General features: G+C 42.0%; 1 protein-coding gene and 1 pseudogene across 7 annotated transcripts in view; one reads left to right on the top strand and one right to left on the bottom strand.

Moving 5' to 3' along the window:
• Window positions 1-27,004, bottom strand: part of NFE2L2 (NFE2 like bZIP transcription factor 2) — a 175,003-nt gene that overhangs the window by 21,174 nt on the left and 126,825 nt on the right. For 3 of the 7 annotated variants that reach the window (XM_081579595.1, XM_081579599.1, XM_081579601.1), the window contains exon 1: window positions 11,094-11,317. The exons of 2 other annotated variants lie outside the window; for them this stretch is intronic. In XM_081579595.1, coding sequence (XP_081435721.1) covers window positions 11,094-11,138 — 45 coding nt within the window. In that variant the 5' untranslated portion in view covers window positions 11,139-11,317. Of the gene's footprint in view, window positions 1-9,937; window positions 10,087-11,093; window positions 11,318-27,004 lie in introns of those variants that run through there. 2 more of the 7 variants (XM_081579596.1, XM_081579600.1) reach the window with 1 other exon arrangement.
• On the top strand, window positions 18,081-18,593 carry LOC145541892 (protein tyrosine phosphatase type IVA 1 pseudogene; annotated as a pseudogene).

The following is a 27,004-nucleotide window of genomic DNA, read 5'->3' as shown; positions in this document are numbered from 1 at the left end:
CCAATATGCATTAAGGAATTTTGTAACTTGGATAATATAACAATTAATTCAATATAAATGCAGGTTAAGTGTATTTTCTTAGAGGACACTAAGCTGTTTTCCCTCAAGCTGATGGTCAGGAAAAGGATAAGAAAGTGGGCAACCTTGCCTCCCTCCGTATTCTAGACTTTGTTTCTAAACCATCAATCTATCACCACAATAGCTCAACCTCTTCAGCTGTTCTATAGCTTCCTTTACTATCTTCCCAAACTACTTCAAAAAGTACCAGGCAGAAAAGACAGTCAAGACCCAGAGAGACATGGCATATGACTTTTAATGTCACCTTGAAATTTTTAAAAATGTTTAGCTTATCTTTTAGGACCACTCCCCTGCAGCCATGGGCTGGAGAAAGGGTAAATATCAGTGATAACCATCAATGGCTCAAATAAAACTGTTCCGTTTTAAAGGAGCTGGTACAGACACCAAGTAAATCAAATATACTTGGTCCCTCTGGTTTCTAGAACTTGCATCACTTTCTGCATTCTCTCTCCTACTAACCCCTTCCAGCTTAGAAAAGGAGGTGTGAACAGGCTGCCATCTGAGGAGGCAGTGGGCCTCCCTGCAAAGAACAAGGAATATCCTGAGGTTTCCTGAGAACAACCTAATGAATCTTTGTAAAGCAGCCCCTTATGCTTTAGCATCTAACAAAACACCCAGAATCATGAGACAAGGAAGGAAAGAAAGAAAGGAGGGACGGCAGTGATTACACGTTCTAAATCCCTGTTCTGCCAGCGAGAATAGCACGGCCTTGGACAAGTTACCTTACTTCTTTGAATAGGTTTCCTTGTCTGTAAAAAAGGGGTTAACAGCTGCCATCGACACAGATTTATTGTCAAGACCAAGTAAGAGAGAACGTGTCCAGGACCCAGTACAGTACTAACAGCTGTTCAGTAAATGTTCCTCTTTTTCTCGTTTTCTTCCTTCTGAAATTGCCAGTTGCCTGTATTCCGATGTCTTCAAACATCTAAAGGCTGGTTCTCTTTACGTTGCAAGTGCATTATAACTTGAAGGGAACTGAAAGACTGTCCCCTCAGTTTCCATTATCATCTTGGCCAGGACCCACATCACTGCAGCTTGAAGGCACAACGTGCAGTTATCAGGTGAACCCTGGAAACCCCAGCACAGGGCAAGCGCCATGCCCTCCGGGGCCACAGGCTTCCCAGAGTCCCACAGGGCAGAGGAGAGGGGGACCATATCCACCCACATCTCTCTGGGGAGCAAAGGCTTCATTTATCAGGAGCAATGGAAGAGAGGCGAGGTTCCCTCTGCTCTTCTTAGATACTTTCCCTCTTTTCTGAACCTTCTCCCCCCAAGTTCAAGACCCCGAGGCCCAAGTCTTTCAGCAACACCAAAAACATCAATCCTGCCGCGGCGTCTGGGACGCACCTCATGGGGGGAGGGGCACAGGAATGACAACAGTGGGAATGCTTATCAAATCTGGGAACTCCCCGGCTGGAGCCTCCATCTGTGCTCGAGAGGAGTTCCTAACATTCCAGTTTTTTGAGTTACTCTGTGGTCACACATGGTGCCACTCACCGGAAGGCATACACAGCACAAATGCGCTGTGGAAGTCAGAATACAGAAGGCACTGCGGTCTATGGGATGCCCATGCCACTTGCCCCTAAGCAGGGATGACAAGTGCCCCAAAGGCAAAGCACTAGGTCTGGTCTAAGATTTCTGAAAAGAAGATGGTTTGGAGAGAAGGCCAAGGACTTTGATGGCAAAGAATGTTCCCGTCCTGGCTCCAGTTCTTACCAGCTATGTGACTGCTTAGGTCATTCGCCTGTGGCCTAGTGGCAACCCACTCCAGTATTCCTGCCTGAAGAATTCCATGGACAGAAGAGCCTGGTGGGCTATGATCCACAGGGTCACAAAGAGTAGGACATGACTGACCGACTAACACTTGCCAGATCCCTTCCCTATGCTGCCCCTGCTCCGTCCGCAGGCTCCCTTCCCAACCACCAACGCTCTGGGAGAGGGAGAGAGGCTGAGGGTGGGAGGCAGAGCCCCTCTCTCCGTGGTCCCAGCTCCTTGAATTCCACCTGTTCTTTCTGCCCCTCCAGCCCCAGGACTGGCAAGTGGCTTCCTGAGGCTGGCTGGCTGGTTTCTCGGCTCACCTCTATAATTAATTTCTATATAAAATCCTTCTGCTTGAAATATTTGTGCTTTCTAGTTCTTAAACCAAGCTCTGGACTGCTTCTTAGCCTCTCCAAAGAATTTTCTCAACAACGACAAACCTACATTAACAGGGTGGTTTAAAGGACTAAAGATAATGAGTGTAAACACAGCACAAGTAAAAATCCCAAATGCTTTTCCCTTTTCTCACATGAAGGAACCAAGCACAAGGCACACACTGAGGAGCAAATCAAAGAGTCACAGAAGAAACCAAAAAGCCGTATCCCTCCTGGGTTCATTACAAGGAATCATTTAAACTAATTTTCCTCCCAACCTCTCCGCCTTTACTTCCAGAACCTTTTTCCCAAGTGAAAGTGAACCTTTTTCCTGGGCTCTCCACTGCCCCAAGGATTTTCCCAAACATGCAGCCTGGTAAAGAAGTTTCTAGCACATGGTGCATCTTTTTCTCTTCAGGAAAAGAAAGAACCTGAACCCACAGTTTGGTTCTTACTCTTGGCCTGGTCTCAGCTTGGGAACCAAAGGAGGAACATAGGAGCTAGGGGTAGGAGAGGAGCCAGGCTAGCACTAAATTCACTGCCCCAGTTCTTGTCCTCTGGAGTTGGTTTCTCAGTGTACATTTTAATCATGTCTCATTGAGAAGCCCCAAGAACAAAATGACGTCTTCAAAAACTGACAGTTTTTCCTAGTGCAAGAAAAAAATGACAGTTTTGATTTTTGGTGGTTTTCATTACTAGGATTGTAATGATTAAAATAATTTTGGGGGGGCTAGGTCAAAAAAATTCAGAGTTCTTCAATACTCTCTAGCCATAGTAGCAAGATTCCCTTGCTCTAGGACTGTGAAACCAACCAGCAAAATGCACATGTTCTTAAACTGACCCTCAGACACTGAGACAAGCACGGCGAGTTCACCAGGGTCACACCTCTGTTCCTATCCTGTTCACAGAAGGCCACAGAACTGGATCAATCCTTGCTCCCTGTAGTCTAATCCCTCAGAATTCCCTGGGGATAGGCTGGGCTCTGCCTCCACGGGTGATACTACAATTCTGTGCTGAAGCAGAGCAGACAAAAGGCTGTCAAATCTGAAGTAAAGCAAATTTCTATACTGTTCATCAGCAGGCCACCTCCATACACAGTTAACAGTGTCCGTGCCTCCCACACAAACACGAGGGGTAGAGTGGTATCACCCACCCTGAACATCGGCTCCATCCTGAAAAGGAGGGAAAGGGCATTTAATAGGAAGGATCACTCACTGAAATACAAGTATGCACTGCAAATAGCCTAAGTGTTAACACCAAAATTCTTCTGTTTTAAGGTATCAAAACTTTAAACACATATGTATATCATTCAGCACAAAATAAGTGAAAGAATAGTACTGCTTTTTAAATCTTAAAGCAATAATTGGAGGGACATATTAAAAGAATTTCAAACTACTGATGACTCGAGTTAGAAAAGCAGACAGCTCTCAAGGGAAGACTAAATGTACCCCTCCACTGGGTGATGGCATGGGAAAGACTGGATCTGGGCTGCACAAAAGAGGAGTCTAAAGACTGAAAGAAATGGGTGCTGGCTTGGAGCACCCACTCCCTGCTGGGCCTGTTCCCACGCTGTCACAAGGCAGGGCTGAGACAGTTTCAGAAGGTCCTGAACCATACCCTCGCATGTGATGCACAACACACACACACACACACACAAACTCGCAAACAATTCAGAAGTCAGCCCTAGTTTCCAAATGTGTAAACCAGAAATCATCCAGGTAAGTACAAACAGTAGCCACTGTGGTCAGAATATAAAGTTGACTTTATGAAGCATATACAGAGAATCAAAAAGCTGAGTTGCTAAAAGTGGCCTTGTAGACTGAAGTTTTTGTTTTTAAATATTGATTTATTTGGCCACACTGGGTCTTGGTTCTGGCACAGAGAATTTTTTAGCTGTAGCATGCAGAGTCTTAGTTGTGGCAGGTGAGATCTAGCTCCCTGACCAAGGACTGACCCCAGGCCCCCTGCACTGGGAGCTTGGTGCCTTTGCCTCTGGACTGCCAGGGGAGTCCCCGATTGAAGTTTTTGTTTTTTACTGGAGGAAGATAAGGAGGCCCAGGAATGCAGAGCTTGGAGCTTCGTGGGGGGAGGCAGTATTGCGCCCCAGCTTCCAGGCTCTCCATCCTCCCCAGTGCCTCACCCTGGTCCTCCCTGCCTTCTCTGCTGCTGCTGCTGCTGCTGCTGCTGCTAGGTCGCTTCAGTCGTGTCTGACTCTGTGCGACCCATAGACGGCAGCCCACCAGGCTCCCCTGTCCCTGGGATTCTCCAAGCAAGAACACTGGAGTGGGTTGCCATTTCCTTCTCCAGTGCATGAAAAGGAAAAGTGAAAGTGAAGTCGCTCAGTTGTGTCCGACTCTTCGCGACCCCATGGACTGTAGCCTACCAGGCTCCTCCGTCCATGGGATTTTTCCAGGCAAGACTGACTTCTCTACATGATTCCCAAATAATCTATACTGCAGGCTATCAGTCACCACACTCCTGACCAAACAGAGGAATTTTACTAAAAATTATCACCCAGATCTCCACGAGGGATTACAGAGCTCAAATTATATTTACTGAATTTCAAACATTCACCAGGTGCCTTAAACACAGTTCTCAGATGTAGGTATTAATCTTAAGGCTGTAAAGGTCAGTGATCAAACATAAAAACACTTCCTGTCATGAATTAAGCAACATCATAACCAGATTTTCTAAATCCCTATAGGCATACCTTCCACGGGTACCAAGCACTGTGCCAATTCCTTCAGAACACTGGTTCTCAATCTACTTGCATGATGGAATTCCTTCAGAGGTTTGAAAAAGATACTGATGCCCCACCTGCAGAGATTTTAATTTAACGAGACATATGGCCTGGGCATCAGTATTTTAAATACGGGTGGCGACTCTAACATACAGCACATTTTAAGAACCACTGCTATAAGGAGCAAAAATAAATATAAAGTAGAAACAACCCAAATGTCCACGAACTGAGGAGGGGACAAATAAAATGTCTATTCCATATAATGGAATAGTATCCAGCAATAAAATGCACAAAGCAATAGGCTTTGATACATGATACAATATGGTCAAACTATGTAAACATGTTAAGTTAAAGAAGCCAGTCACACAGAACCACCCAGGCTATGATTCCATTTATATGAAATATCCAGGAGACAAATCCATAGAGATAAGAGTATAATGAGTGGTTACTAGGAACTGAGAGAGCTGAAGGGAAATGGGGGGTGACTGCTAATGGGTATGGGGTTTCTTCCTGGGGTGATGAAAACGTTCTAAAATTGACTGTGGTGATGGCTGTACTACTCTGAATACAGTCAGTCACTGAACTGTCCACTTTAAATGGGTGGACTGTATAGAATGGGGCTTACATCTCTTAAATCTATTTAAAGAAGAGACAAATATAAATTCTATGCCCAGCTCTCAAGGAACTTATAATTGAATTGTAGAGGAAAAGAACATAGATACATACGTAAGACAGGTATCAGAGATTTTAAAAAGTGATTAAGGAGAACTGCCTAATGCAGAAAATAAACTCTTAAGTTTGGAAGAAGGCTTCAAAGCCAAAATGATCTGACAGTTTTCTTTTCTTACCCAATTATTCTTCTCTGATTTGAAGAAAAGCAACAGAGAGGCTGGATCTCATCAGTATGCTGTCAATATCATAGGGCTCGGAGTCTCAATTATCCAAGTTTGTGAGAAAAAGAATGACTAACTTAGCACTGCCAGGGCATTTTTTTTAATCCTTCAGGATACAGGCTGTTGGGAATTCCCTGGTGGCCCGAGTGGTTAGGATTCAGGGCTTTCGCTGCTGGCCTGGGTTCAATCTCTGGTCAGGGAAGATCCCCGCAAGCCATCCAGAGCTCCAAAACACCCAAACAACAACAACAGCAAAAGCAAAATACAGGCTGCTGATGAATGATAGTGACATTCAATTATCAACAAGGTCTCTGAAGGATGGATTTGGTACTCGCTTATGTCCTGGCTTTGTCTTCACTTCTACCACAGTTTGGGCCAAATAAACTTACATGCTCACGCACAGAGAAAGATTTTATAAGGCTTTGAAGGTGTTATAGGACATATGACAGGAAGCTCAGCTTGGTGCTCTGTGATGACCTAGGGGTGAGATGGAAGGGAGGTCCAAGAGGGAGGGGACATATGTATATTTATAGCTGATTCACACTGTCGTACCGCAGAAACGAATACAATATTGTAAAGCAATTATACTCCAATTTAAAAAAAAGTGCTTCCAATCCTCAATGTTCCTAAAATTCTTCATAATAATAGTTAAAGTGTTTACTGTGGCAGGGGCTGACACAGAGAAAATCCCAACTTTAGGCAAGACTGGATTTTGTTTACCAATCTTGCTTTGTCTTGGCGGGGAAAGTTAGTATAAGAACATTTGTATTTTTCTAATACTTTTTGGGAATGTTATACACTTGAACTTATTTTTTGCTTTCATTTCCAGAAAACATACCATTATCAATGAAAGAAGCCTTGGTCTGTACCTTAGAGCCCCTTTAATAAATGTTTGTTAGAGCACATTTAAAAGCAGCTGGTAATTACATTTTTAAAACTCACAGAAATCTTATTATCAAAATATAAACTCTATTCTCCACTCTACAGTAAACTTAAACATATAGCCATTGGTGAAGGAAGCTGGTTGAATATTGCCTTTAGTACGTTTATCCTCCTATACCCTGCTGTGTGGGCTTCCCTGGCGGCTCAGTGGTAAAGAATGTGCCGCCAATGCAGGAGACAGGGGTTCGATCCCTGAATCAAGAAGATCCCCTGGAGAAGGAAATGGCAACCCACTTCAGGATTCTTGCCTGGGAAATCCCATGGAGAGAGGACCCCGCCGGGCTACAGTCCATGGGGTCCAGTCCATGGGGTCGCAAAGTCAGACACAACTTAGCAACTAAAGAACAACAACCCTGCTGTGCAACAACAGATTCCAGCAAACTTTCGGAAGTGGCTGGGCCAGGCTTTTAAATATACTGGGAGTTGTCAGATTAATTTTTAGGCAAATTATCCACTGAATCCTAAAAACCCTGCAGTATCCTTAACTCAGACAAACAAGACGATAATAATTCGGAGAACAATCTGTTTAAAGATAAGGACTAAGAAATAAAGTATTTAATTTTGAAATGTACTGTTCACAAAACCCCAAGAAGGCTTCAATTAGACAGATTTGAGCCCTTATGCCTGCTTCAATTCAGAAATGCCAAAACAGGAGATTAGTGTTTAATTTGAACCAACAGGTTTCCACTAGTTGTTTTCGACTCAAATTCTCCCCCTCCTCTCCACTTTCCTTCAACCGGGTTTAACCCTGTCTGTCCTACTCTTCACCATATTCACTACCAAACATCTTCACTACCAAACTTATTTTTGACCACTATTTCTAGATAAAAAGAGCCAATGGAACAGGAGAATGTACCAACTAACAAGGCAAATAAAATTAAAGTCACCAGGAGCTAAGAGATTTAATAAAGAAAATCAGTCCCTGAAAAATGTAAGGCAGGATCTCAGATACTGCTGAAATATCAGAAATTTTAAAAACTATTATTAAATCAAGAAATGGTCCTGCCTCTCTAAATTAAACCCCACTAGGCCTCTTAGTCTTTCTTAAAAGTCTCCCATGGGGTAGGTCCAATGACAGGTTGTATTTACTTTCACTGTATTCAAGGTTGACCTCACTCCTCACAAACAGTTATTAACTTTCTTGGTAACTGGAAAAGGTGCAAAGATTAATCTTTTAAATTCCTACCTGTCCTTCTCGTAGTTTTTCTCAATTTGTCCATTTTTTCAAGTGTAAGAGTTTCCTTCTGTTTATAAAGTTAACTAGTCTTGGTCCACTTGGAAGTGGGGTCCTTCTACCAGGGTTTGAATCCCACCTCTGCCACTCAACAGTTGAGTCACTTTAACCAGGATCCAGGACCCTGGCTGCTTTACGCCTTTCCTCACCTAGAAACTGGAGACAGTATTTCCTACAGGGTGACTGTGAAATTATGCATGTGAAGCAATTATCGTACTGCCTGGCACACAAGGAAGTGTCCGATAACTCATCTATGATTATCTTAGTGCCAAACTCCTCCTGCATCCAAGAATTTACACTGACGAGTTAACCCCAGATCAAGGAAAAATCAAAGAGGAAATATTATTTATGCAAAACACCCTTTAAATGTGTTCCACCAGTAGAGAGGAAATTCCCACGGGAAAAAAAAGTGCTTATAGCCCACAGAGGGTTCTTTTTCTCATGCAGCTCTGTAAGTATAATTCGTCCTGAATAAAAATAAAGACAAATAATGTATTTGGCTTTCAATTCTTTCTGGTTATCCTAAAGAAAGTTAGATTTGGGGGTTTCCCCTCCCAGCACTGTTTATAAAAACCCAAGCTGACAAGAAAGAGTCCAAAATGACCCAAGTTACTTTTAATGCAGAAAGACTGATGTGAATTACGTTTTTATCCTCCTACAATCTTTCACAATCTCTCAAGAGGTTTTTTTCCAAATATCTAAAAAGTCAAGTTGTTCTTTGCTCAACCTTCTGGAGATGAAAGGGATGCCCTATTTTTCTTTAAAAGTTACTTTATCTAGTCCAAGATCAACTTCATTCCTCATATGCAAAAATACTTTCTCCAAGACAGCTTTGAAAAGGGTAATGGATGGTTCCTTCCAGCTAATGGAAATTCAGAATGTAAAACTCTACTGCTCTTCATCAACACCTCCTCTGCACAAAGGGGGAAGAACTTTTATCCCAGTACCACCTCGCACCCGGTGTTTCTTTGACAAAAGGTTAGAATCCACTTATGACTCTGTCCAAATCTTCCTGGACTACAAACATTTAACATGAATCTTAGTTAGAGACATGAAATTAACTCTAAATTTTATTCCATTTTCTTTTATAGTCTTCACATATGCAAACTGAGGTCTGATTACAAAGGGTGGAAAGGGAGGTACCTTAACAAACATAATTGGAAAGTTCACATTTAAAAGAAAAAGATGCTTTACCCACTTTTGTATACGGAATGTTCAATTACATAGTTAAGAAAGAAAAAATCTTCAGTAATATAACACTCTAGGCTACATTCCTCAATCTAGGAAAACTAAAGTCCATTAGCATCATATATCCTTTGGTCATACAGATTATTAAAGAAATGGCTATAGGGATTGAACAGCAGCTAAATCGGAAAGCACAATTTACTTCTTCATATCGTGGAGAGGGAGGAATACAATCTTAATCATTACTGGGGGAAAGATCAAGACAAACAGCTTTAAAGGGAAAAAAAGGCACAATCAGTACATTGTCAATAACTCAAAACCTTACTTCAGGATTAGTCTAAAACTTGATGTTTAAGAGCATAAGTATATTTACCGTTCCTATTAGGTTACACATTTCCTTGAACTAAATATTTTTCCAAAGAACCCACTCACACACACAAATTGGAAATAAAACTATCTACTCCTTTAAAAAGTCCCTACAAAATATATACAGAAACTTGTTTTCACATTTGCAACATTTATAGAACTTGTTAGCAAAGTTTTATGAGACACAGCTGTCCCACTCTCTGCCCTCTCAAAAGAAGCAACATACTAGGAAAGCAAATGAAGCAAATTCTCAAACACAAAAGGAAAACTACATAAAGCACCCAAAAGAGAAACAATATATGAAAGTACAAAATTTAGTAACAGCCTAAAAACAACAGAAATGCTAATCTACACTCGAAATTCTTACCCTTGACAGCAGAGAACAGAATATCCTGCCTTACACATTTTGGAATTGCAATTCCGAAACGCTAAATCCAAAGACAAAGCCGCCCTGGGGAAAATAACAATTGCGCAACAGATCAACAGCTCCAACTTGTCCCTTGGCCCCGGCGCGGCAAGGTTTGCACGCTACAAAGCAGGAAAGGGCCCACTGAGGGCCGCCGTGACAGCCAACCGGCCACTGTCACGGCGCCGGGACCACGCTCGCGGCGTGCGCCACCGGGAGGCACCGCGCCGGGATCGAGAAGCCGCGGGGAGCTGGGGTGGGGTGGGGTGGGGAGCGCAGCCGCGTCGGACTTCAGAGTCCACCGCCCTGCCAGCCCTTGCCGGCTTATTGCTAGGGGCCGACTCAGGGTTCTACGAGCCCGAACCTTTCCCTCGGGGCGAGGCGGCGGGCAGGGCCGGGTTCGATCGCCGTACGTCGGGGAAACCGAGTGCTCTGGGCACTTAGTGACCTCCTCATGCCCCCACTCTGGGAGCTGGGAATTTTCGCCAAGTGGCCTAAAGGCGATAGCAAGGCTGGACTGATTGATCACTCTGCCTAGGAGAACCCTCAGCAGGGTAAGAGCGCCGCGGCCCGCGCCCGCGGAGGTCGTGGGCAGAGGGGCAGCGGCAGAGGAGGGGTTCCGGGTCCCAGCCCGGAGACCTCAGTTCCCCCGAGAGCGGCCCCGTGACTAGGCACATTTTTGCCGGCTCCGAGGCGGGGGAGCCGCGCAGCCCCGGAAGGGCCGGGCCGCGCCGGCTCAGACCGCCAGCGTCCGCCCTCTCCTGCCCGGTTGCCTCCTAGCCGCTCAAACTCGGAAAGGGGGCCGGCCGCGGCTCCAGCGTCTCAGCTCAGGCGGCCGGGGACGCGGTTAGAGACGCCCTTCGCCCCCGCGCGCGCTGGCGTAGCCCCCCAACCCTATTGCCCTCGGGGGCTGCGGGCGCCTCGTCAGTCATACCATTCGGCAGCGTCCCCATACCCCTCGCAACCCTTCGGGTCCACTCCCCTCCCCCGGCCCCAGCTCAAGAGCAGCGGCTCTGGGGTGCGCGCGGCCGCTGCAGTCCGAGCTCCGGCCACAGACGGAAAAAGAGGCCGAAGCGGCTGTCCCTCCCTCGCGCCCCTGCTCCTGTCCTGGCACCACCTGCTGGGACGGCAGTCCCGGCGGCGGCAGCTCCAAGTCCATCATGCTGAGCTGAGGACGGTGCTTTGAGGCTCCCCGACGGCTGCCCTGTTCCGGCTGCTGAGGCTTGGTGCGGACACGGCGGTACTGGCGGCGGCGGCGGCGGCTCCTGGGGGGTCCTACGAACTCCCTTCTCCCAGACTTGGCCAGAGTCGCCGACCGGGCTCTCGCCCCGCTCCGCCTCCCGCCCCCCGAGGGCGGGGCAAGTGCCCAGGCCCTTCCTTCCCCAGCTGGCCGCGCGGGCCGAGCTTCCGAAAATCCCCCACCCTCGTCGGGGCTGACGCAAGAAGCTGGCGGTCCTGGGGCGGGAAAGGGTTGCGGGCGGGGGTCCCAGGGGCGGCTGCGGCAGGCTGAGTGCCGGGAGGAGGGCCCCCGTGGCTCCCCGGTCTCTGCTCTCAGTTTGCCCTTCCGGCGAATGCAGCCATTGCTCCCCGCCCGCGGGATTAAGAGTTGTTTGCCGAAGGTCGCTGGGGTTCGGGTGCTTTGAAACAGTTTAAACAGTTCAAACAAACACGCCTGGAGACCCGGCAAAGGCGCTGGTATCGGAGCTGCGCCTCCCTGCTTTGGATCTGCAGAGCCCTGCCCGGCTTTATCTCTCCCCACCGCCCGAGAGTGGCGCCAGCCCCGGGGGTGGGGGCCGGAAGCCGGGACCCGGGTCCAGCGCACCGCGAGCTGCCCTCGCGCTGCGGCTCACTTCGGGGCTGGGGCCAGTCGGACTGGCCCGGGGAAAAAGTGGGCCGCGCGGGGAGCTCGTGCTCGCGGTCACCCTGATCGCCCTGCACGTATTGCCACGCCTTGCACTCTCGCCAGGCTTCTGTCGCCGAGGGCAAACGGAGAAATCTCTTTGGATCGGAGAGTGGTCGATGTTGCCCACCCGGAGCGTTCTCTTCCCACCCGAGTGCACACGCCACACCATAGAGGGCGATTTTTAACCCCGTTCGATACTACAAACGTGTCATAACCTCTAGAAGTTTTCACTTACTCAAGATACGATTTTAAAAATAAAAACGCAAAAAAAAGTTATGAAACTGTGTAGTGTGGACCCGTTCTGTGAAAACATGTACCTAGAAAAAAAAGAGCCGTTCTTCAAAATATTAATAGTAATATTAACAGTTGCTGGACCTTGAATGATTTTATCTTTCTCTTTGTTACTTTAAGTATGTTTTAAATCTACAATGAATGTGTACCATTCACTGCACATTAAAAACAATTATTTAAAAATTAATCAGTGCCCAGAGCAAACTTCAAGTACTTGAAAACGGGAATGTTGTGAAATCTTATGATTTAAAAAAGAATAGAGAAATGGTTTTGTTTTGTTTTCTCTTATGTAATAGCACTCTTTCTAGCTCTTTAACAAGCCTGGTTTTCAGTTTCTGACTTCTTAGAATTATGCAAACCAGGTGGAGCAGACAGTGCCTGGCACTGGTTTTACTATTTCATTCAAAAACCTGACGCCAAAAAAAGAAAAAGAAAACCGTAAAAGCCTGACTACAGCAGACCAACGCCCCAAAAGCTTCAAAGAACTTCCTTTCTCTCCGTTGAGTAATTTGACACTCCCAGGATTTATCTGTTGATTTATATGTTCGAATATTTCTTAAGTTAAGTGAAGCCTAAATTAATTGCTTGTAATTGAAGTAAGTTTCTTCAATTTGTATTAAACTTTCAGCTGTTAAGTGAGAAGCCTGCAAAATGATCTGCACACTAACAAGCTCAGGAGAAATGATTTACAGTGAATCGGACATGGAACATGCAGAGACATTATGAAATGACATTTCTGCATCAAAGAATGGCACCAGAGTATGTTGTTAACAATTCAAGTTACTTATTAAAATTAGTACATGGAGAAGGTAGACAGTGAGCCCAAGAGGCAGGCGATAACAAAGTCATACAGGACATGATGGCTGCCCTCAATGGGTTTATAAAATTTGGTATTTCCTTGTTGGGCAACAAATTTCCGTTGAGTTTAGACTGAATAAAATAAACTTTACTTTTGCAAAACTGCAATTACTGGGAGTATATTATTTCAGGCACCTGCAGAGTACATATTTTCAAAGGGAGGAGGACAATACGATAAGAGTCTGAACATGTTTAAGAAAAATTAAGGAAACAGCTAAGAAAAAGCTGTTTGGCATTAAATGGCGATTCAGCACAAGAGGAGGGAACCCCAGTCTCAGGCCACCCACATCAAGGAGGTTCCTGGCCTTTGCAGAACTCTGATGCAAGATCATATCCATATGAGAAACTAGGCCTTGCCTTCTAAACTTAAATATGGTGCCATGAAGGCACAGATACTACGCACTGAGAAGTTCCAGGATGCTGGTTTTTCTCTCCTGTCCTGTTGCCATGGGAGTTATTTTACTGTCAGGCTCTCCTTGCTATTTTATTTCCCCCCTTAATTGGCTTCACATTCTACTAACCTGTGTATGTTTCTGTTAATATCTAAGTTCTTTGCCATCCTTAGAAAGAAAACCCTCCAGGTACGCTTGAGATGTGTGACTAAGTTGTAATACTCAGTTCCAGAATTGTCGTAAAAAACAATCATCATCAGGTAAGCCTTCCAAGTATGCAAAGTTTGGGTAATAGTGATGCAATGACCCATTTATTTCACCTTCTCCGTGATATAATCTGCCAAATTTGTAAGACCCAAGAAAGTACCTACTGTTTTCAAAGTCCTCCATCACCTTGACGCTTCTTCCCTCTGCATATTCCTTTTCATTGTACTCCATGTTTCACCAAGAAAGTATCCAAACTCCCTTGGCATTATTGTTAAAATTCTAAATTTGTACAGCCTACAGTTGGAGCAGGTCCAGTAGCTAGTGTCCCCAGATGGCACTGAATGAACTACCTCTCCTGCTGTGTCGCTGTGCTTGTGTGGTCCCCCACATTGCATCAAGGCTGGCCCTGAGACGTGCTGTAACTTATAGGAGGCTGGAAGTGACACTATGCCAAGTCTCCACCTAAGCTTTAAAAAAGCCTGAGAGCTTTTAATTTTACAGTCTTAGAAGTCAGCCATCATGTAAGAAGTCTGACCATCTTTGTGGGAAGAGAGGCTGTAGGAAAAAGCCCTGGGGGATGTGACTTGAAGTGGAAAGAGAAGCTGTGTGAACCAAGGCACCAGACATGTAAGTGAAGAAACCAGACTAGATCTTCTAGACACCCAGTTGAACCCCAGGAGACCTCAGCCCCAGCTGCTATCTGACTGCAACCGTATATGAGAGACTCCAAGCAAGACCAGCAGAAGACTGCCTGGGTGAGCCCAGTTAGCCCAAAGAATTGTGAGAGATTATAATAAATTGTTTTTAGCCACTACATTTTGGGGTGGTCTGTTTCGTAGCAATAGATAACCAAACAGCATATATTGAATATCAAAGACAAGGTTTCTTCTGGCTGCTTTTTGTTTGTTAACAATTATTGGCATCATATATAGGGATGGTACTTTGCAGTTAATTTTTTTATTTTTTTTATTAGTTTATTTTCTATTTTTTAACTTTACAATATTGTATTTGTTTTGCCATTCATTGACATAAATCCACCATGGGTATACATGTTTTCCACCTCTAGAACCCCCCTTCCACCCCCCTCCCCATCCCATCCCTCCAGGTCATCCCGGTGCACCAGCCCCGAGTACCCTGTATCATGCATTGAACCTGGACTGGCGATTCGTTTCACATATGATAATTTACATGCTTCCATGCCATTCTCCCATATCATCCCGCCCTCACCCTCTCCCACAGAGTCCATAATACTGTTCTATTTATCTGTGTCTCTTTAGCCTCAAACCCTCGGGAGCAATTGACCTCCCTGTGAATGAAAAAGGTCTTTTTCCTATGTTATACCTTCTTCACTGCTACATACAAAGTAAATCACCTCATCACAGTATGTATCAGTATCACACCATTAGACAGATGATGGTGAGATATTCTCTTTATGCAAATACACTTAAGGAACACAGATATTCCATCAGTTAAGTAGATTGAGGTATAAATGCATACAGAGATTTTGGCCCTAACATGACATCATTTATACCAGTTATATAACATCCTTGCTGAATATCTGCTGAGGGAATTTGAACTTCAGGAGCATCATGCCCAGTGGATAAACTAAACTCCAGTACAGTAGTGTTCAAAATAATAGGCGTATTAGTTTAAAAACACACCCATAACATTGGTTCCTTGGTGAGCACACCTCACTGTGCAAACTACTGATACAAAGAGTTGTATATTACCAAAGCCGGTTTTAGCTCTTGTTTCCTGCTCATAATAGAATGAGTGCTCTACAGGAACTGCAATGCAGTGTGTAAAGAGAAAAACCTGGAAGTTTAAAAGAGTGCTTTTGAATTATGTATGTTGATACCTACATAAAAATATATGCATAGGAAAAAAAGACAAACATACACATTCAACATGTTAACCACAATTATTCTGATTAGATTACAAATGCTTTTTATTTTTTCTCATTTTTGCCTGCCTGTATTTTCCTAAATAAACATATACTACTTTTATAGTAATAAGCAGGAGAAAAAGTGGTTTTGGGGTGCAAGGGTAAAGGAGGAACACTTGCTTTTCTCCCAAGACACTGGGTCCATTTCATTTTCAAATTGAATTTTAACCACAAGATTTACCAATATTTCCATTCTGTGTTTACTAGAGAGGAGCCTGGAGAATTTGACCACGTCTTTAAGTGTAGTTGTAGTAAGGGTCTAAAGATCCTTTGCTCTTTCAATCTGCTGCTATATTTGCAAAGTTTCGCTCTGCAGAATAGGAGCCCCCAGATAAAGATGGAATGTTAAGAGTACATAGAGAACTGCAGGATCCAAGTGATGTGCAAAGCTGTTCATACATAATGTTGCTGTATGGGGAAATTAGAGTACAGAAAACACACCTAGAGCTATGACTGCAAGACTGGTTGCCAAATATTAATAATGGATTTTGAATATCAGATACTTTTCACTTTCATCTTTGTACTTTTCTGGATTGTTCAAAGATTTACAGTATATATTTTCAGAATTGGGGGGAAATCCACTAACCTGTTCTCATTTTGGACAAATAATGTAAGAGCAGAGTATCCTCATGGACAGGACTTGCAAAGTCTTTAACACTCAGAAGCTGGAATGTGAAAAAGGGAAGTAAGATTTGCCAACATACTTCTTTCTGGCACAGACTCTCATTTTGACCTTTGAGTAATATTGGAATTAAAAGAACCCTTAGAGATACTCTGTCTCAAAGATGGCAAGTATGTTTTACTTATGTTGCTAACTCTAATTGATGGGTAGTGGCTGCCTACAATGTTTTGCTGGGAAGAATTCAGAAGCAGCTTCCTAATTTGGGTAGAAACATTTCAGTGATTGACTAACAATGTCTGCCATGGGCACAGACAGATAGGAATATCAATATACATCATGTGTTTTCCCTCCCTGATCTAGTCCACCTCTCTACTTTTACATTTGAAGAAATTGAGGGGGTGAAGTGGTTACCAGTGAGCACAGAACTAGCTTTTGGCAGAGCCAGGAGTAGAAGAACATTTATGTTCTTCCAGCAAGACAAATTGATTTGGACTTTTGAAGGCAGATTTAGCACTGGACCAGAACTAAAGCATCAGGTACAAATGTTATTTACATGTCAGCACCTTATTTTTGGAAGAGGTTAATAACCTAGTTTATTAATAATAATTATTCCATATATTTTGTAAACATTCCCTATAAATCATGACTATGTGATTAGTCCCCATATTATAAATCAAAAGACTGCAAAACAATGACTTGCTCAAGGCTCAAGAAAATTATTTTATTTCAAACCGGCTGGACCTAAAGCCCAGAACTCTGTCCACTCTAGGTCAGATCTCTGCAGAGTCCCTTGGCTGTGCTGTATTTACTGAGAGTACCCACAGCAGAAGTCCCTGAAGATTACATTTTTCCACATTTCATTTAATTAATTCCCCATAGGCTGACTGATAGAGTATTTTTCACTAGAGAGAAAGCTTGCAAACAAATATGATAACAGGATTTCCACATGTAAGAACCTCAAAGTGAAGTGTAAGAAGAAACTAAATGGGCTATTTGAAACTTCAGCCTCTCTGTGTAATGACAAGGTTTTAATTTTTCTGTTTTAATGAAAAGGTCTAAGAACAAGGTATAAAATGTACTGACAAGACTGCAAGCTATTGTAACCCTTCTACTTCTTCCAACAAATTAAATTTCTCTGGTTGTATGCTTCTTAAATAGCCTAACATGCAGGTCACTTTAATGTCAGTTTAGACCTATCTCTCCTTAAAAGATTCAGGTACTAGTTCATTACATTTTCTTACTTCTGATGAAAAATTAATTACTTCAGTATTTGGAGTTTATAAACTTTCAAAAGTCTGTGATGGTAAATGTACGAATTCACTTGCTTTTTGAGTTGATGGTATGGGCCATGCACTTTATATGGATTGTTTCATTTAATCCCTTCAGAAAACCAGTGACATAGGTGTGTTATTGTGCTCATGCTCAGCCCTGTCTGACTCTTTGATCCCATGGACTATAGCCCACCAGGCTCCTTTGTCCACAGGCTTTTACAAGCAAGAATACTGGAGTGGGTTGCTATTTCCTCTTTCAGAGGATCTTCTGCACCCAGGGATCCAACGTGTGTCTCCTGCATTAGCAGGTGGATTCTTTACCACTGAGCCACCTGGGAAGCCCATAGGTAAATTAATCCACAGAGCATTTTTTGTAAGAGTTTTGACCTGGATGGGGTAGACCTCAGTACTCTTCCTTTCTATTGCCTCAGTATTACTGGATTGAAAAATTGCTGCTTCTTGTTAAGAGGTTCATTCATTCATTACTCCCAACTTCATACTCAAAAGCACAGAATTTCAAGTGGAGTATATTGACGGTGACTCAGTTTCTTTGTATCATTTCTGTATTCAATTTTTTAAATTGGTTCATATCCCTATTGAGTTAACTAAATTAACATGGCTCGAATGAACCCCCCAGCTCCTGTAGAAGTTACATACAAGAACATGAGATTTCTTATTACACACAACCCAACTAATGTGACTTTAAACAAATTTATAGAGGAACTTAAGAAGTTCCACAATAGTTAGAGTGTGAAGCAACTTATGACACTACTCCTTGTGGAGAAAGAAGGCATCCGTGTTCTCAATTGGCCTTTTGATGATGGCGCACCACCATCTAACCAGACTGTTGATGATTGGTTAAGTCTTGTGAAAATTAAGTTTCGTGAAGACCTTGGTTGTTGTATTGCTGTTCATCATGTTGCAGGCCTTGGCAGAGCTCCAGTGCTTGTCACTCAGCATTAATTGAAGGTGGAATGAAATATGAAGATGCAGTACAGTTCATAAGATAAAAAGTGGCGAGGAGCTTTTAACAGCAAGCAACCTTTGAATTTGGAGAAGTATCGTCCTAAAATGTGGCTGCGCTTCAAAGACTCCATTGGGCACAGAAACAACAGTTGCATTCAATAAAACCAGGGTGTGTGATGCCATTGCTTAGAAGTGGAACCTGGGACAGGATGGAATTTGTTGTACATAGTAGATAACCTGTTGACTTGGTGAATAAGTCTAATGAAGCCTCCATAGGAGTATTTAAGAGCAGTTTTACCGGGCCACAAGCTGGCAGAATTGCAGTCTCTGTTCAGGTTATGAGCAACATATTCGGATACTAGTAAAGAATTCATGCTGTTCAGCATTTAAAATGTGCTTATAATTTGTACCAGTTGACCTTTCCTGAAATCATGCAGTATTGAGTCATATCTTTAAATCTATTTCCATGCCAGAATCTTATCAATATGTAAGAAATTTAGAAAGACTAGGTGCCAAAATACCCAGCACAATACTTGTATATTTTTAGTATTATATAGAACAAATCCCAGGAACTATGAACATTCTGGACCTTACATGGTTTATTCCTTGCATCGTTTCAAACATAGAAAGTAGGGCCTATGAGGTTTGGCTCACAATATGTTTACATCTCCCACACTCATACCAGTATACATCAGATTTCCTCCCTTTTTAATTAACCAAGTCTTACAGTGATTATTTAACATCTTTCTATAAATCTCATTTTGTGTTGTAGAAGGCCTCCATTTTGAAAATCAAATTGTACAGAAGCACATGTCTTTAATGCCTCCAGACAAAAGCCTTACAGTTCATTTTAATTTTGCACTTTGGGGTGCAGCTTACAGGGAGGGCTTGAAAACAGAATGGGAGGGGGCTATTAAGTATTTTTAGTAAAACATTGCCTTTGTCTTGTGCAGAACATGTAGAATATGCATTTTAATTTAGTATTTCTTAAAAGGTATAAATACTTTGTTATTGTAACTAAAACAATTCTTAATCACAATTTCTGAAATTCTTATAATTTTTTCCACACTTACCTGAAGTTGTTTACCAACTTAGTTTTGTTTGAAGTGTGATTCCCAGCCTCTCTTGCAAAAAAAAGTGGGTTTCTGCTAATGAATTGAGCAGACATTTGATATTTTATATACCTTTTGAGCTGTGTAACTTAATATTTGGATACTTGACAATTTGTTTTATTATGTAACTGATAAAATGCCGATGTGTATTAATGTTAGCTTAACCATATATTTATACTGTCCAGGAACATGTGGTTATAGTACTGTGGAGAAATAATTTGTCAGTGTTCACCAGCTTGTAAAAATCTAGTGCAAGAGCTTAAACATTAAATAAATGATGAAATGCAAAAAAAAAAAGAAAAATCAACACAATGATTTTTTTGTAAGACAGTTTTATTGAGGTATAATCAACATGTAGTAAGTGGCATAAATTTAAAGTATACAACTTGATAAGTTTATATATATATATGTACATATATATATATGAAGTCATAAACATAATTAAAATAATGAATGTAAGTGTTATCCCCCCAAATTTGCTCATGTCTCCTTTAATTCCTGCTTCTCTCTGTTCCCCCATCCCATCTCTAGGCAAACAGTGATCTACTTTCTGCAACTATTAATTAGTTTGCATGTTCTAGAATAGTATCAATGGAATTGTACAATATGTACCCTTTTTCAATCTAGCTTATTTTGCTCTGCATATTTGAGGTTCATATATGTTGTTGCATGTATCCATAGCTAGTTCCTTTTTATTCTAGAGTAACATTCACTGTGAGGATATACTTCTGTTTGTTTATCCACTCATATGTTGATAGTATATTGGGTTGTTTGTATTTTTAGATTTGTGAAACATGCATGTGTAAGTCTTTGTATAGATATACATTTCATTTCTTTTGGGTAGATACTTAGGAATAAAATAGCTGGGTCATATGGTAGGAGCATGATTAACTTTTATAAGAAACGCTAGACCATTTCCTAAGTGTTTATACCATTTTACATTTCCACTGGCAACCTAATAAGAGTTTCAGTTCTTCCATATCCCTTCCAAGATTACTTGGTATTATTAATATATATTATAATTAATATATATTTAATATATAGTATATTTATATATGCACACATGTATATGTGACACATGTAATTATTAATAAATATGTGCATATGTACATAATTTTCATTGAATTCACATCTCCCAATGACTAAAGATGATGACTATCTTTTCGTGGCACAGCAATTTTAATGTGTAATATAATGTTTTTTATATGTTGACTGAAAGGAAGGGATGCATCCCTACAATATGCTTCATTATTAGAAACTTTCAGTTCAGTTCAGTTCAGTCACTCAGTCGTGTCCGACTCTTTACGACCCCATGAACTGCAGCACGTCCATCCCTCCCTGTATATCACCAACTCCCGGAATTCACCCAAACCCATGTCCATTGAGTCAGTGATGCCATCTAACCATCTCATCCTCTGTCATCCCCTTCTCCTCCTGCCCTCAATCTTTCCCAGCATCAGGGTCTTTTCAAATGAGTCAGCTCTTTGCATCAGGTAGCCAAAGTATGGGAGTTTCAGCTTCAACATCAGTCCTTCCAATGAACACCCAGGACTGATCTCCTTTAGGATGGACTGGTTGGATCTTCTTGCAGTGCAAGGGACTCTCAAGAGTCTTCTCCACCACCACAGTTCAAAAGCATCAATTCTTCAGCGCTCAGCTTTCTTCACCGTCCAACTCTCACATCCATACATGACCACTGGAAAAACCATAGCCTTGACTAGACGGACCTTTGTTGGCAAAATAATGTCTCTGCTTTTCAATATGCTATCTAGGTTGGTCATAACCTTCCTTCCAAGGAGTAAGCATCTTTTAATTTGGCTGCAATCACCATCTGTAGTGATTCTGGAGCCCAGAAAAATAAAGTCAGCCACTGTTTCCACTGTTTCCCCATCTATTTGCCATGAAGTGACGGGACCAGATGCCATGATCTTAGTTTTCTGAATGTTGAGCTTTAAGCCAACTTTTTCACTCTCCTCTTTCACTTTCATCAAGAGGCTCTTTAGTTCTTCTTCACTTTCTGCCATAAGGGTGGTGTCATCTGCATATCTGAGGTTATTGATATTTCTCCTGGCAATCTTGATTCCAGCTTGTGCTTCCTCCAGCCCAGCATTTCTCATGATGTACTCTGCATAGAAGTTAAATAAGCAGGGTGACAATATACAGCCTTGACATACTCCTTTTCCTATTTGGAACCAGTGTGTTGTTCCATGTCCAGTTCTAACTGTTGCTTCATGACCTGCATACAGGTTTCTCAAGAGGCAGGTCAGGTGGTCTGGTATTCCCATCCCTTTCAGAATTTTCCACAGTTTATTGTGATCCACACAGTCAAAGGCTTTGGCATAGTCAATAAAGCAGAAATAGATGTTTTTCTGGAGCTCTCTTGCTTTTTCAGTGATCCATCAGATGTTGGCAATTTGATCTCTGGTTCCTCTGCCTTTTCTAAAACCAGCTTGAACATCTGGAAGTTCACGGTTCACATATTGCTGAAGCCTGGCTTGGAGAATTTTGAGTATTACTTTACTAGCGTGTGAGATGAGTGCAATTGTTAGGTAAATCAAAGAGCTATGGTACGAAAATATCTTGAGTGTTGATTTACATGACATATAAAATCCAGAAAATATAACATATGCACCTTAATGCAAATTTGAGTTATTAAAAGAAAACTACAGAATACTAAGATTTTGCTTTCAGCTGGTGCCTCTGAATTTCTTCCACTCACCATGCATTGATGGACCCATTCGTGGTTCCTGCACCATACTGAGAAGCAACAAGTACTATCTATCTCTTTTTTTTTCCTCTCCTTTTGAAACCCTAGTTGTTACCAGGTACAATTTTAATCAAATTGGTTAAAATCATCTATTAACTACTATTCTGAAAAGGCACTGCAATTTTATTGTTTGTTTTTTTTTAATGGGGTCCTAAACACCAAATAAATAGATTTTTTGTGAAAATACTGATTTATAAAATAGAGGAAGTTTTTTCTGCACACTCTAGACTTCTCCATAAAGGATCGTTACAGAGACATTTCTTGTTAAAGTGTGCCCATTGTAGTATCTTGGGGAAGTATTTACTGTACAGTCAGCAGAAAAAAATAGGTCCTTTCAATTTCAGTTGTCCGCTCCAGGAAGAAAGTCATATAATACCAACATTTAATCTCCTAATAGTCTATTCAATTTAATAAAAAAAAATCATTGGGTGTACTGTTCAAGGTGCCCCATGTGAGACTTGACTGAGCACATACTATGTATGAGGCTCTGCTTCCAGACACCTTACATGTTTTATTACTAATCTTTACAACAACATTTTTACAGGTGATAAATCTGAGCACAATCTAGTATAGTAACTTGGCCAAGACACACAGTTCCATGATTCAGTAACTTGGCTAAGGTTCCACACAAGAGTTCAGGTGAAATTCTAGGAGTTTTTTGGTTTGTTTGTCTTGGTTTGGTTTTTTTGGCCACAAGGCGTGAGGGATCTTAGCTTCCCAATCAGGGATTGAAGCCCTGTCTCCTGCAGTAGAAGCATGGATTTCTAACCACTGGCCCATCAGGGGATTCCCTGAAATCCTAGGTTTAATTCATTCCAAAACCTTTGTTTTTTTCCCTAAACCAAGCTAGTCCTAAGACACCAACCAATTCTTTGTGAATAATTAAACAATGTAGGAACTCTGAGCTATCCTATAATTTTTGCCATGCACTTTGTTTCACTTTGAAGGGTGAACCATAATTTTATGATATTGGGATATATTAAAGCCTTGCCATAATTTTCACATTGAAATTCAATTTAATATTTCCATGTATTTGTTTTTCTTTCTTGATTGTTGTTTACCAACCCTCTACTATTGATCTAAATCTATAAATACATAAAAAAGAAATTATAAGGGCCCCTAGAAACCTGTATTTGATTGTTGGTGGCTCATAGGTGAATTTGAAGAATATTACTCTAAGGAATACAATTCAGATTTCATGGCCCAAGATCTTCAAAGCAAACTGCCAATCAATGTCAGATTTGATCACTGGACTTTATCAAAATTATCATTTTTCCTACAGATCACTTTATGATTGCAATGGTCTATACCCTGTTCTGAGTGAGTTATGCATTAATCACTTACTATAGTGTGAATCACTGCTGATGGTGACTGCAGCCATGAAATTAAAAGACGCTTACTCCTTGGAAGGAAGGTTATGGCCAACCTAGATAGCCTGTTTAAAAGCAGAGACATTACTTTGCCAACAAAAGTCCGTCTAGTCAAGGCTATGGTTTTTCCAGTGGTCATGTATGGATGTGAGAGTTGGACGGTGAAGAAAGCTGAGCGCCGCAGAATTGATGCTTTTGAACTGTGGTGTTGGAGAAGACTCTTGAGAGTCCCTTGGACTGCAAGGAGATCCAATCAATCCATCCTAAAAGAGATCAATCCTGGGTGTTCATTGGAAGGTTTGATGTTGAAGCTGAAACTCCAATACTTTGGCCACCTCATGCGAAGGGTTGACTCATTGGAAAAGACCCTAATGCTGGGAAGGATTGGGGGCGGGAGGAGAAGGGGACGACAGAGGATGAGATGGTTGGATGGCATCACCGACTCGATGAACATGGGTTTGGGTAGACTCCGGGAGTTGGTGATGGACAGAGAGGCCTGGCGTGCTGCAATTCATGGGGTCGCAAAGAGTCGGACACGACTGAGCGACTGAACTGAACTGATAGTGTGAATCTGTTACCTCTTGGAAAGCTTAATTTGAGGAGACTAGTAGGAGTAGCAGAGAAGGCAGTGGCAACCCACTCCAGTACTCTTGCCTGGAAAATCCCATGGACGGAGGAGCCTGGAAGGCTGCAGTCCATGGGGTCGCTAGGAGTCAGACACGACTGAGCGACTTCCCTTTCACTTTTCACTTTCATGGACTGGAGAAGGAAATGGCAACCCACTCCAGTGTTCTTGCCTGGAGAATCCCAGGGACGGGGGAGCCTGGTGGGCTGTCGTCTATGGGGTCACACAGAGTCGGACACGACTGAAGCGACTTAGCAGCAGCAGCAGCAGCAGTAGGAGTAGGAGAGTAGGAGAAGTATCTCTTCCTTAATATGAGGAAGAGATTGACATCAACATGGCTAACAGAAGAAAAGTCAGATACCTCTTAATAAATGTAATAATAATATAATATAAAAATATTATAAGATCGTTAAAGATATAGTAGTATTCTTGCCTGGAGAATCCCAGGGACAGCGGAGCCTGGTGGGCTGCCATCTGTGGGGTCGCACAGAGTCGGACACGACTGAAGCGACTTAGCAGCAGCAGCAAATTTCATATGGGCATTCAAAAGATGGAGAGAAGAGCAGTTCAAATAAATGAAAGATAAGGCTATAGGAAAGTTCAAGGATTAAAAGCTAAAAGGATATGAAGACATTCCTAGTGGTCCAGTGGTTAAGAATCCTCCTTCCAGCGCAGGGAATGTGAGTTCAATCCCTAGTGGGGGAACTAAGATTCCACATGTTGTGGGACAACTAAGCCTGAACACCGCAACAAAGACCCAGTGCAGCCAAACAAACAAACAAACAAAAACAAGGTAAAGGAATATATTATGAAAGGACTAACTTTATTTAAACATTGATCGTTTTAATGCTGAGTATTATAATGACTGAAACTAACGATGCAGTGTAATTTTATGGTCTTCAGACACTCAGAAGTACATTGTTTACCACTATAGAGTACTTTTTTCCAAGAAATTACATATAAAGCATCAGAGAATTTAAAAATCAAATAACATTGTGTACTTTTAAAAAAAATTGAAGTATAGTTGATATACAATATTATATAAGTTATAGGTATACAATATAGTGATTCTCAGTTTTTAAAGGTTATAGTCTATAAGTGAAAGTGTTAGTTACTCAGTTGTGTCCAATTCTTTGCAACCCCATGGACTGTAGCCCGCCAGGCTCCTCTGTCCATGGAATTCTCCAGGTAAGAATACTGGAGTGGGTCACCATTCCCTTCTCCAGAGGATCTTCCTGACCTAGGGATTGAACCTGGGTCTCCTGCATTGCAGGCAAATTCTTTGCCCTCTGAGGCACCAGTCCATAAATATAGCTATTACAGTTTTAAAATATTGACTATATCCATAGTGTTGTATAATAAACCTTGAAGCTTATTTTCTACATAATAGTTTGTACCTAATCCCTTACCCCTATTTAGCCCATCCCCATTCCCTGTCCCTGATGATAACTGGTAGTTTGTTCTCTATATCTGTGAGTCTGCTTCCTTTTTTGTTATATTCACTAGTTTGTTGTATTTCTCAGATTATACATATAGGTGATAACATATAGTATTTGTCTTTCTCTGACTTATTTCACTTAGCATAATACCATCCATGTTGCTGCAAATGGCAAAATTTTCATTCTTTTTTGTGGCTGAGTAGTATTCCATTGTGGGTATATGTATGTGTGTGTGTGTGTGTGTGTATATATATATATATATATATATATATTGTTGTTCAGTTGCTTACTCTTTGCGACCCCATGGACAGCAGCACACTAAGATTCCCTGTCCTTCAATATCTCCTGGAGCTTGCTCAAACTCATGTCCGTTGAGTTGGTGATGCCATTCAATCATCTCATCCTCTGTTACACCCTTCTCCTCCTGCTCTCAATCTTTCCCAGCATTAGGGTCTTTTCTAATAAGTCAACTTTTTGCATCAGGTGGCCAAAGTATTGGAGCTTCAGCTTCAGCATCAGTCCTTCCAATGAATATTCAGGGTATTTCCCTTAGGATTGACTGGTTTGATCTCCTTGCTGTCCAAGTGACTCGCAAGAGTCTTCTCCAGCACCACAGTTTGAAAGCATCAATTCTTCAGTGCTCAGCCTTCTTTATGGTCCAACTTTCACATCCATACATGACTGGAAAAACCATAGCTTTGACTATATGGACACTTGTTGGCAAAGTGATGTCTCTGTTTTTTTTTTTAAATCTGTCTAGGTTTATCATAGCTTTTCTTGCAAGGAGCAAGTGTCTTTTAATTTCATGGCTGTCGTCAACGTCCCCAGTGGTTTTGAAGCACAAGAAAGTAGTCTGTCACTGTTTCCATTGTTTCTCCATCTATTTGCCATGAAGTGATGGGACTGGATGCCATATCTTAGTTTTATGAATGTTGAGTTTAACAGTCATATGCTCTGAAAGCATTAGTACTTGTAACGCTTTCTCTAGAATTTAAAAAATTCTCCTGGGTACTATGACAGAGGCAATATAAGCACTAGAGACAGATAGATCTGGGTTCACTTACTTAACTTGCTGTGTGATTCTGGGAAAGTTGTTTTATCTTACTGAATCCGTTTTTCTCATCTGTGAAATGAAGGTTGTTGTGAAGTTAACTGGCATAATGTATTTATTTAAAGTTACTTGTAAAGATGAAATGATAACCCTAAACCAAAAAATTAGGATGTGAAAAACACTGAAGTAATAATAGACCACTGACAATT

Source organism: Giraffa tippelskirchi, chromosome 3 (assembly GCF_054371585.1).
Source record: "Giraffa tippelskirchi isolate mGirTip1 chromosome 3, T2T-mGirTip1v1.2.pri, whole genome shotgun sequence".
Classification (NCBI taxonomy): Eukaryota; Metazoa; Chordata; class Mammalia; order Artiodactyla; family Giraffidae; genus Giraffa; species Giraffa tippelskirchi.
Note: the sequence above shows the minus strand (reverse complement) of the source record. Positions and strands in the feature narration are given on the sequence as shown.